The following is a 12,415-nucleotide window of genomic DNA, read 5'->3' as shown; positions in this document are numbered from 1 at the left end:
AGCAAACAAAGGAGAACCAGCATATGAATAATTGGCATCCCTGACACACTATTCCATAGGCTTTTATGAAGGCTGACACCAGAACAGAGAACAGAGGGAAAAGACACGTAAATATATTTTTTCTAAAATAAAGTCTAAATACTGAAAGGGCACAGTAAGTTCCAAGAAAAATATGATACAAATGACCAATAATTAGAAATATCCTAGTATATTGTACTTCAGAGATAAATGTCCTTTGGGCATTTAGGTCCCTACTTCATCATCACCACCATCACCACACACACACACACACACACACACACACACACAAACACAAGTCAACTATTTAATCATGGATTAAAAAAAATTACTCTTGTGCATGAACAAAAATGAAAACACAGATAAATTACTCAAGGTATTCCAAAACCTTTTTCACGTTTTTTCTTTTTTCACATTTTTTCTTTTCTTTTTTCACATTTTTTTCTGTTGGAGAAGTGGCTGAACTCAAAAAGGAATCCAACTGCAGTTTAGTGTTGGTGGATTCAACAAATTGGAGCAGTGTTTCAAAGAATACAGGCTATGGTTTCCTGCTGGGATGACCTCACCGGAACCATTGACAACAGTGCTGGTGAAAAGTAGAATAAAACAGTTAGTTGAAACTTAGAAAACAGAAACAGTAGATGAGCAGATGACACATTAGAGATTGCATAGGGTGAGAAGCCGATATCCTGCCTCACGTTCCAGTTAGGGTGGGTTAAGGACAGAGGCACCAGAGAAGTAGTTTTGACCCTTAAATCCTGTTTGGCCTGAAAGACTCACCTTATTTCCTCTAGAGTAAAAGAATAAAGAATAGAAGCAATCCTTATAAAAACAGGTGCACATTAAGAAGGGCAGATGGAGTGGTGATACTGCTTTTGAAGATAGAGACTGTACAGAATGGGGGTGGCTGGCGTGAGTCACTGATGGCCCCTCATCCACTGTAGCATCACCATCATCATGTTGTCAGGGAAGCCTGCATTGCTTGATACCCTTGAAAGGGAGGCAGTACCTAGTAACTACTAGGGCATGGGCTCTATGGGCAGAAAGACCCAAATTTTCTTGGGTCTTTCTATCTTGATCTTGCTTGCACTCATTTTGCTTGGGTAAGTGACGTTGCCTCCCCAAGCCCAGATTTTATCTAATGCTTAAAAAAGCAGTAGTGCCTAACTTATACAGTGGCTGCAAGGTTTAAGTGAGCTAATTCATACAAAGCACCTAATACACAGCTGTGGGCATATTAAAATGTTTGAGCAGCACTGGTTAATGCTATAGTTTCTCGTCTTAGTTAGTCAAGATGAAAGGCGGTTAGAACTGCCAGAAAAGTTCTTATATTAAGAGTTATGAAGTTACAAAAATAAGTGGTTGGGGTCTTTCGGTCTATTTTTATTATTAATGATGGATATAAAGAAGTTATCATCAAGAATACAATACCTGTTCAATAGACTCTGGCAACAAGATACTACATCGGTTGTGTTTCTAACCGAGCTGGAGTTGAAGGCATTCTCCAAAATGTGATGACAGTTGTTGTCCACAGGAGTGCTGCTAAGTATGCCTGGAAGTGGAACAGAGTTCTATTTATTCAATTAATGAAGTCACTGAACTCTCCTTCTATTCTTGGCTTCTCCACCATGCTCCACACATTTCACTTCACAATCTGCTTAACGGCAGCTGTGCCTCTCAGCTCTCTGCAGAGGCACCATCCCCCCAAAGCTGCCATCCTCTGAGCACAGGGAGGCCAGACACAGAGGATGCAATGCAGTACCTGCGATGCAGGCTGTCATGAAGCAGGCGATGGTCCCCGCAATCAGAGCTCTCACTGCTCCTGCGGCGATGTCACGCTTTCTGGAAGGAGCTATGGATGCTGGGAAATGTGGAAGCAAGCATGGCAGATTAATGTTGAGCCTATTGATTAGAATTCCAAATTCCCAGCCTTTGAGAATTGTTCTGGGGCTGGAGTCTCAGGTCCATTGACTTTTCTTTTTTTAAACTGAGCTGGAGAATTCAAGATTCAAGAGCTTAGTGATGAGCTCCACATCCAGAGAAATCTCTCTGGTGTAGGAGAACTCACAGTATGTTCATGAGGGCATGACAAGGCAAATGGGTTTCAAGGAAGGATTCCAAATATCTGCAACTCATCTGTCACCATCTACTTCTTTGCCCATGGTGGCATAGAATTAATTAATCACAGCATTTTCCCATTGAATTTCCACTGGCCCTCAGAATCCTTCTCTAGCTGGTCATTATAAATCTATTGGAATTGGCAGACAAAGTGTAATCTATTTGTCATCTTTGAGTGGAGTAACACCTGTACATTTGAGCAAATTTTTCCCGATATTAGCTTGAATAGACATGGGAAAAACTACATTGCAGAGTAGGGATAAAAAATAGACCCGAAAGAATTAATTGCTGTTGCAGGGCTCTTTTTTTCGGACTCAAATAATGTTACAGAGCAACATGGAGATTGGAAGCATGTTTATATCATATCTGTTGTTGGAGAATATCCTTTTCACTTACTGAGTCCGCCGATCACTATTCCTAGGGACCCAAAATTGGCAAAGCCACAGAGAGCATAAGTGGCAATTGTCTCAGCACGAATCTAGAAATAAGCATAAACACACAGATGTATACACGATGTGACCCAGCTGAGTATATCTGATATCCTAACTGGGCTTCCTATTCCGACTATGGAATCAATATTGACAAATAAATGTACAGTGTATGGTGTCAAACACCTGTTGCTTCCTGGTCTCTTTTTTCCATCTCCCCTTGAATTTTTTTTTCTTTTTCTTTTGGCTGTGAGGGGTCTTCGTTGCTGCCTGTGGGCTTTCTCTAGTTGTAGCAAGTGGGGGCTACTCTTCGTTGCAGTGTGTGGGCTTCTCATTGTGGTGGCTTCTCTTGTCGTGGAGCATGGGCTCTAGGCACGCGGGCTTCAGTAGTTGCAGCACGCAGGCTCAGTAGTTGTGGTGCATGGGCTTAGTTGCTCTGTGGCATGTGGGATCTTCCTGCACCAGGGATTGAACCTGTGTTCCCTGCATTGGCAGGCAGATTCTTAACCACTGCACCACCAGGGAAGTCCTCCCCTTGAATTTTCAGGGAGGGAAAGGGGCTGTGTGGATTCAGAGACTCTCCATGAAGTTCTTGGAGTTGGTACTCTTGGCCTCTACAAATGCTATTTTCTGCTTGATGATAACTTCTAATATTCAGTATAACCTGACCACTTGCTATATTGTGTCAGGCACAGTACTAGCTGCTGACAATACAAAATTGGTCCCAGAAAATACTCACATTACATTTATTTGACAAAGGACTTATTCAGAATGTATAAAGAACTGTTATAACTCATTAAGAAGACAAGCATCCAATAAAAAACATAAAGAGATTTCACAAAAGATACACAAATGGCCAAAATAAGCACATGAGAAGATGTTTGACATCATTAATCACCAGGAAAATGCAAATTAAATTAAAACAATGAGCTCACTACACATCCACTAAAATGGCTAAAAAAGATGGACAACACCCAGTGTTGGCAAGGATGTTGAGCAATTGGAACTCTTGTACATTGTTGGTGGGAATGTAAACTGACACAGCCTGTTTGTAAAATACAAACATACTTGGCAGTTTCTTATCAAATTAACAGTGACCCAGTAATGCCACTCCTAGGAATGTTCCCAGGAGAAATAAAAACATGTGTCTTCAAGAAGACTGTACGTGAATATTTGTAACAGCTCTATTCACAATAGCTCCAAGCTGGAAACAACTCAAATGCCGTTCAATTGGTGAATGGATAAATAAGGTGGGGATATGCATTAAAAAAGAATACTACTCTGCAGTAGAAAGGAAAAAACTAATACATGCAGCAACATGAATCCTAAGTGAGTCCATTTATATGAAATTCTAGAACAAGCAAAAGTGATCTATAGTAAGAGAAAGATCACTGGTTTCCTGGGACTGGGTTGGGGTGGGATGGGGTATTGACAGCTGGCCATGAAGGAAGTTTTTTAGGTGTGGTGGAAATGTGTGATATCTTGATTGTTTGTGGTCGTGGTTACACAGGTGACAGATTTATCAAAACATACGTACACCAGAAATAGGCCTTTTTTGTATGCAAATTATACTTCAGTGAAAAGGAATTATCTTAGTAAAAACGAAGCTCACAGATACCAGAGGGGCTCCTTTCAGCTGACTGTGGTGTGTGCTTGCCTTTCTTTGTTCCTCAGCTCTGACCAGACCATAGGAATGTTAGGTAGTGGGAGAGTGAATAGTCCTTTCACAGGGCAGTAAGAAAATGGCAGGTGAATTCTTGGAAGCATGAGCATGACCCTCCTTCTCTATTCCAATAGGCAAGAGGTGCTGCTCAGGCCAGACAATCTTCCTCAGGTTGAGGGGCTGATTATGGGAGGCCTGGAAGATTCAATAGGCTTGGTTGTTCACCAGAGGCACAGCCAATCTAGCAAAGGCACCCACACAACCGAGGCAATAATTTTCTTTTCCAAAATCCTGAGAAAAATCTATGATTTGGTTCAAAGAACAAACCTTTTCTTTTTTCTTTCACTAACTGGATTTTTAAAAGCTCACATTCAAGACTCAAGTGCTCATGGTAAGTTTTTTTTTTTGTTTTTTTTTTTCATGATAAGTTTTTTGTTGATTATAAGGCTCCTCTTTTCTTTCATAATTTTGGAGAACTCCTTTGTTGATATTCTCAATCAGTGTGCATATAGTGGGCAGGAAAAAAATATTTCAAGTATTTGAGCAGTCTGCTGTTTCTGGAAAAGCTGATCATCTTTGTCCCCTGCTCTGTCTAGTGCTTTTCATTTAGTTCAGTTGGCTTCAAAAATAGGCAAGCTTATTAAGAGACCGTGAGGAGGGAGATGGCATAAAGTGCTTGAGATTCCTCTTTCTCCTTCTGGGGATCTGTGGGAAAGGGATACACAGATGTGGCCATGCAGGGTTTTATGATAAGAGGAAAAGGAGGCTGGGATGATTCCACTTTGCCTTTGCCCATAAATGTGCAGGATTATGTGATGGAAAGACAAATACCATATGATATCACTTATATCTAAGTGGAATCTAATCCATCCATAATACATCTTCCAGCTCTCCTTGCACAAGAGCAAAGGTGCCACAAGGACAGTCATTGTAGCATTTCTTCTAATAGCAAAAAATTGGTAACTGTGTTCATCAACAAGGGACTGGTTAAAATAAGTTATGATGTGCTCATACTGTGTCACAGGCATTGATATGGCATGGCATCCAAGATATGTTACCAAGAGCAAAGAGCAACACTAACAACAGTGAGCATAACGTGGAACAGGGAGGGGAGGTGAATGGCAGAGAAATAGGGAGGATGACTTCCTTTTCCTTCCACACCTCTTGTACATTTTGAATTCTGTACCATGGTATGTTTTATGTGTAAACAAACAAACATGCAAAGTATTATCTTTAAGAAGGAGAAAATGATGAAAATGATGGAGTGATAAAGAGCTCATTCTGGGGATAACATGCCACATACACATTTCTCTTATTCTTTTTTTTTTTTTTTTTTTTTGTGGTAAGCGGGCCTCTTACTGTTGTGGCCTCTCCCGTTGCGGAGCACAGGCTCCGGACGCGCAGGCCCAGCGGCCATGGATCACAGGCCCAGCCGCTCCGCGGTATGTGGGATCTTCCCGGACCGGGGCACGAACCCGTGTCCCCTGCATCGGCAGGCGGACTCTCAACCACTGCGCCACCAGGGAAGCCCTCTCTTATTCTTTTAATTGAAGTATAGTTGATTTACAACGTTGTGTTAGTTTCTGCTGTACAGCAAAGTGATTCAGTTTTATATATATATATATATATATATTTATATATACATACATATATATACACACACACACATATATATATATATATTCTTTTCCATTATGGTTTATTACAGGGTATTAAATATAGTTCCCTGTGCTATACAGTAGGACCTTGTTGTTTATCAATTTTATATATAGTAGTTTGTATCTGCTAATTCCAAACTCCTAATTTATCCCTTCCCCCCCGCCTTTCCCTGTTGGTAACCATAAGTTTGTTTTCTATGTCTGTGAGTCTGTTTCTGTTTCATAAATAAGTTCATCTGTGTCATATTTTAGATTCCACTTAGATATAAGTGATATCATATGGTATTTGTCTTTCTCTTTCTGACTTACTTCACTTGGTATGATAATCTCTAGGTCCACCCATGTCACTGCAAATGGCATCATTTCATTCTTTTTTATGGCTGAGTTGTATTCCATTATGTATACAGACCATATCTTCTTTATCCATTCATCTGTCAATGGATATTTAGGTTTCATCCATGTCTTGGCTATTGTAAATAGTGCTGCTATGAACACTGGGATGCATGTATTTTTCATATTATAGTTTTGTCCAGATATATGCCCAGGAGTGGGATTGCTGGATCATGTGGAAACTCTATTTTTAGTTTTTTGAGGAACCTCCATACTGTTTTCCATAGGGCTGCACTAATGTACATTCCCACCAACAGTGTAGGAGGGTTACCTTTTCTACACACCCTCTCCAGCATTTATTATTTGTAGACTTTTTAATGATGGCCATTCTGACCGGTGTGAGGTGATACCTCATAGTTTTGATTTGCATTTCTCTAATAATTAGTGATGTTGAGCATCTTTCCATGTGCCTGTTGGCCATCTGCACCTACACATTCTGACCGCTTAGATGGAGGTCGTCAGTGGGCATAATGCAATGGATTACACTGGGTTTTTGCCTCATGGACCCAGATCAAATGTTTTAGTCATGTGGTACTTTTTCCAGTAGATAGTGGGACACTCCCACCACTTGTTGGTTGGTAAACAGAAATTGTAGGAACTCATCCCCATTTGGTTGATTGGAAATAGCAAATTGGGAAAAACAAAATGTTTTCCCCTTTGTGACTCAACAATAGCGGAAGCCATTGAACTCATATCTCCAAATATCTTCTGTGGGTCTGCCTCTGGTTGGGCTCACTCCCAACCTAAATCAGCTCTACTGTTCTATTTCTGTCCTCTTAATAACCTGTTCACAAACCTGCTTAGCACAACCAGAACTGAGAGCTTCCTTTTAGCAAAACTACGTTCTCCAGGCAACTGCCACTTGGGGATAGAAAACATTTCACTTAATTTAGCCTATTCTTTACTTTTGGCAGGGAAGCAAGCTAGTTTGTAGTGGCATCCAAACAATGAGGACATTTGGCCAAGCTCCATTGCGTGGTCAGTTGAAGAATGAACATTTGAGACGCAGGAGACCTACTGTCCTAGAGCTCTTGTTCATATCAGATGTGTGCGTCAAAATGCCGCTGACCGTAAAATACAAATCAGTACTCTCCTGGAGTTTGCTGTGATATTTGTGTGACAGGTGGGAGGAAAATTTGCATGTTTGGTGTTTGGGAGGCTGGGTGAGATGGTGGTGGTGGTCAGAGGCGGGGCAGTCTCAGTTAGAACCTTGGGCAGCATGCTTTCCCTCCCTGTTCCTTTTAAAGCCAAATACCTGCCCAGGACATTCATTCCAAATGGATTGTTTTAATGAGTCATGGTGGTGGTCAGAGATGTTCACCATTTCCCTAAGAGTTTCCACGTGTGACAATTCTGTTCTTCTGGAAAGTAGAAGTTAGAGACTCAGCTGCAAATATGGCTTAAATAATGGCCTCCTCCAAGTTCCCTCATCCCATTCAAGGCCAAGAGACATGAGCATCTCTTTGCAGGCTATGGACCCGAAATCCTGACATAATTATAGGGTGCTTGTCTGAAAGGCCCTGAACTTTTTCTCTTCCCTCATTCACTTGGAGAGTAGTTACTGTGTCTCACTGTTTCTTTTGATGTCCAGGCGCTATGTGGCACTTAGGCAGTTTCTCAGAGTTCAAAAAATTTCTTAAGTAGGAAGGAAGAGTCCTTCCTGGTCATTAGACTATGAGCCCCATGAGAGCAGAGGCCTTATCACTCATTCAACACCGTGGCCTCCGTACATAGCACAGTGCTCACAGAAGACATTCCATAAATATCTGTTGATTGACTCCAATCCCAGCTCATATGACTCTGGGTTTGTATTGGTAGTGCTCAAAGGTAAATGATCACAGTGGTAAGGATTAGCTGCGTTTCTTCCTGTACACACACACACACACACACACACGTGCACTGACACTGTGATTAACTCAACACAACTGACAATTATGAGTCACTATGTACATTATGATGTCAGAGATTTTTGGCCTGTTTCCTTCTGATGTACCCCAAATGCCTGGCATGGTGCCTGACACACAGAGTCACCAGCAGCTAAATAGCTGAATGTATGTGTGTGATGAAGATGTATATTGGGGGGAAAAATTTACTCACCGACATATATTGCTGCACACCGTCCACAAATTTGGGTCCACCCTCTTGCCTTAAATGGATCAAGTCTGAGAGTTTCTGATAAGCCACAAATTCATTGAAGAATGTCTTATAACCTATGAGTTTGGCAACCATAAAGCTGTCTTGCCAGTCCACTCCCATCATGAAGGAAAGGGGCATGAAGATGTAGGAGCATATTAACTACAAAAACCAAAAATGGATACTTTATTAGAGTAGTGATTTGCTTCCGGTTCTTCAGCCTCACCCTCATGACCAGATTGTTCCTGCCCCCTCTGTGTGTCTTTTAGGCACAGAGATCCCTGTGCATTCTCTAGCCTGTCTATATCCATTAGGAGTCAAGGTTGAAATTGGGTCATTTGAAGTAACCTGGATTTTGGGGAACGGGGTCAGGACAGAATGGTTCTGTGTTGGGGTAAGGAGGGTGATAGGAGACAGCAAAAGGGGTGTGGGGAGAGTGGGATTCATGAAAAGTTTGTACATTGTATAAGAGTGCACTATATGCATTAGGAAAGGCTGTTCACAAACCTATTTTATTTTTAAACAAAGACTGGCAGAAACAAAAAGGAGGAAAAGCATGATAGAATCATACCTCGAAACTCAGTTGTGGGCAGTCAAACATGTTTCCAAACCAGGACAAGGCTGAATTCACAAAAGACAACAGGGCCAGGAAGGCAATCAAATTCACAGCGATGTTTGCCACCAGGGGAATGGATGAGGATGCTCCCTGTGTTGCGGCTTCTAGGAGATTCTTTGAATCACTTTATCAAAAAATAGGAATTCCAGAATTACCAAGGGGTTATCAGTGGATGGACATCACAGGTGTAGAAATGGCATAATCAGAGCTCATTCAAATGGAGAGACAAACTCTCAGACCCATGTCCTGGCTGAAATACCTGAATTCCGTGAAATCATGATGGGATTTATAATTGTTGAGTGCAGGTGATGGGCATATGAGTGTCTAAATGTTATACTACTCTTTTAATTTGGAGGCGTTTATAAAAAAATATTGGGATAAAAATATTACAGGTTTTAACAATGATATTTAATTAAAAGTAGCTTCCAGAGAATATTTATAAAATATTCACAGTAAAAGAACTAGCAATTCAAGGAAGGCCTGTGTATCCACCACCTCATTTAAGAAATGGAGAGTCACATCAGCTTTGAGCACCCCCTACTTCATCTCATCTTCTTCTCTCTAATATCAGAGGTACTTGGCCCACTGGAATTTTCTTATGATTCCCTTTCTTTTCAATTTTCTTTATCCCTACATAATACATTGTGTCAGTTTACATAGTTGCTAACTATATAAGTGAAATCCACATATTCCATATATATTCTTTGGCAACTTGCTTTTTCACTCATGGTTATGACTCTCTCTACATACAAACAAGGGATGAATCTCAGAAACATATTGGTTGATGAATTCTGTTACTTAATGACATACTTTTTTTTTTTTTTTTTTTTTGCGGTACGCGGGCCTCTCACTACTGTGGCCTCTCCTGTTGCGGAGCACAGGCTCCGGACGCGCAGGCTCAGCAGCCATGGCTCACGGGCCCAGCCGCTCCGTGTCATGTGGGATCTTCCCGGACCGGGGCACGAACCCGCGTCCCCTGCATCGGCAAGCGGACTCTCAACCACTGCGCCACCAGGGAAGCCCATGACATACTTTTGAATACCCTAAAGCCCTTAGTTTTTTCCACCCTCTTCTCTTTCTTTTGAACAGGGCAAAAAGTAAATGAACCTAAGAGGGGTTAGAAATACCTATATCGGGACTTCCCTGGTGGTCCAATGGTTAAGAATCTGCCTTCCAATGCAGGAGACGTGGGTTCGATCTCTGGTTGGGGAACTAAGATCCCACATGCCGTGGGACAACTAAGCTTGCGGGCTCTAGAGCCCACGCATCACAACTAGAGAGACTGTGTGCTGCAACTAGAGAGCTTGTGTGCCTCAACTACTGAGCCCGCACACCGCAACTAGAGAGAAGCCCGCCTGCTGCAACGAAGAGCTCTCGCACTGTAACTAAGACTTAATGCAGCCAAATAAAGAAAGAAATATTTTAATAAATAAATAAATTTTAATAAAAAGGAATACCGATATCACACTTATCTTCCCTATTATATAAGAAACTTCCAGAGACAGTGATCCTATGGCTTTCTAACAGTCTTAAATCGTGGCCCAATGAACCTTATGCTATATTTAAAATTAAATACCTCTTCACCTAAAACTAATATAATATTGAAAATCAACTATACTTCAATCTAAAAAAACTACTTAAATGAAATATCTACACTGAACAGTCAAGGAAATGTATTGACATTTAGGTACTGATATTTAGAAAAGATCTCCTCAAGTACTGAAACAAGATATTTTGGGTGAAGTCTACATGGTCATGGGAAATTAAATTCACTTTAATTCACTGTGTTCTCTGATAATCAAATTCTTGCTGTACTTTGAATCTGGACTGGAGCAAACCTCCCCTCCCGCCAACCTCCTGCTTGTATAGTCAATAACTAATAACTAGGTGAACGTGTCCCACTTACCCATTTTCCATTTTCATGGCTTTCTTGAGGGTTATTTTAGGTGTTTCTGTCTCAGGCCAAAAAAGTTTAGAAATAGCCAATGCCGCAGGTGCAGACATAACTGAAGCAGTTAACAAGTGAGAGGACGAAACCTGTGATTTCAGGAGAAAGAAGACCAACTTAGATTTAGCTTTTCTGTTGTGCTCCGAATGAATGGCTCAAATGCCTTACGTGCCAGAAATCAATGTTTCTTTGGAGGCTTGGAAGAGCTCAAAGAGCCACACGCTGGGTATCACCTTGAGAGAAGGGAGGAAGTTATACCAGTTGACCACATCCTCGGGGAGAAGCACAAAACCACAATCTGAGCATTTCAGAAGAGAATTAATCCTGTGTTGTAGAAATTTTCAAGGAAGATAACTCTACCTCTCTGTTGTTCCTCTGAATGGTCATATAGTCCCTAAAGCTATTTCATTACATCATCAGTTTAGATGGTGGGTATCTGGGGTGCAGGCATGGGTACACCCCTCTCCATTTTCCTTTTGCTTTCCTGATGTCCTTTGTGCCCCTACATAATATGTGTTTATCCAGAGTCCCTTTAATCTGTAAGCGATTTCTGTTTTCCTCTTTGCAGGTCTACTTAAACTCTTCCCCCTTCCCTTCCCACATCCTTATCTTGTTTCTGGATTCTCTTCCCTGTATTTTCAGAATTATAGAATCTGCACCTGCCTCCCCACTCCCATTCCACACAGCGCAGTTTTGTAGGTAGAATTCCTACAGCAATCCATCTGGGGAGTCAGTCAAACTGGTATTCCTGAGGTCTCCTTCACCCTTTTTTTCTTCCCGCTTCCTACTGATTCGCTCTGTGAGGCTCAGATGAAGTCCTGGAATGAAACTTGCCTATCTTGTAAGAATTCCTCATCACCTGGACCACACAGCTGCTGTGTTATTCCATTTCTCCACTGGGGGTTGTAAGTAAGCCCTGTGCTCAGGACATGTGCACCAGTTACCATAACGTTCTTCAGCGCCATCCCATAGACCCCCTGCTCTCAAACTGGGCTATACATTGAAACCTGAGGATTGAAAAGAAACAATGATGCCTGGGTCTCGTCCCAAGAGATTCTGTTGAATTACTCTGGGGTAGGGGCCTGGGCATTAGGGCTTTTAAAAGCTCCCGGGTGATTCTAACGTGAAGTAAGTTTTGAGAACCAGTGCTGTAAGCCAGTAGTCAGAAAATGTTTTCTGTAGAGGGTGAATAGTTTTGGCTTTTAGGGCCACAACTACTCAAGTCTGTATCAAAAAGCTGCTTAGATAATGAACAGGATAGCTGGTTTCCAATCAAACTTTAGTTACAAAAAAAAGGAAGTGATCTAAATTTGGCCCATGGGCCATAGTTTGCTGACCACTGAACTAGATGGCCTTTAACTAGTGTCAGTAATAGTTTTTTTTTTTTTTTTTACTTATTCAACTTTTCAGCCAAAGTAACCTCATAATATGATTTAATTCTGC

General features: G+C 41.4%; 1 protein-coding gene across 1 annotated transcript in view; it reads right to left on the bottom strand.

The window, feature by feature from the left end:
* Positions 1-483: 483 nt before the first annotated feature.
* SLC28A3 (solute carrier family 28 member 3) overlaps positions 484-12,415 on the bottom strand; it is a gene marked incomplete at both ends in the record, with an annotated part of 58,140 nt that continues 46,208 nt past the window's right edge. The window contains 7 exons of the mRNA XM_079705825.1: positions 484-604; positions 1,450-1,570; positions 1,781-1,879; positions 2,533-2,614; positions 8,373-8,570; positions 8,980-9,148; positions 10,931-11,061. Of these exons, the coding sequence (XP_079561951.1) occupies positions 484-604; positions 1,450-1,570; positions 1,781-1,879; positions 2,533-2,614; positions 8,373-8,570; positions 8,980-9,148; positions 10,931-11,061 (921 nt within the window). The remainder of the gene's footprint in view (positions 605-1,449; positions 1,571-1,780; positions 1,880-2,532; positions 2,615-8,372; positions 8,571-8,979; positions 9,149-10,930; positions 11,062-12,415) is intronic.

The sequence above is a fragment of the Hyperoodon ampullatus genome (assembly GCF_949752795.1).
Source record: "Hyperoodon ampullatus genome assembly, chromosome: 6".
Classification (NCBI taxonomy): domain Eukaryota; kingdom Metazoa; phylum Chordata; class Mammalia; order Artiodactyla; family Ziphiidae; genus Hyperoodon; species Hyperoodon ampullatus.
Note: the sequence above shows the minus strand (reverse complement) of the source record. Positions and strands in the feature narration are given on the sequence as shown.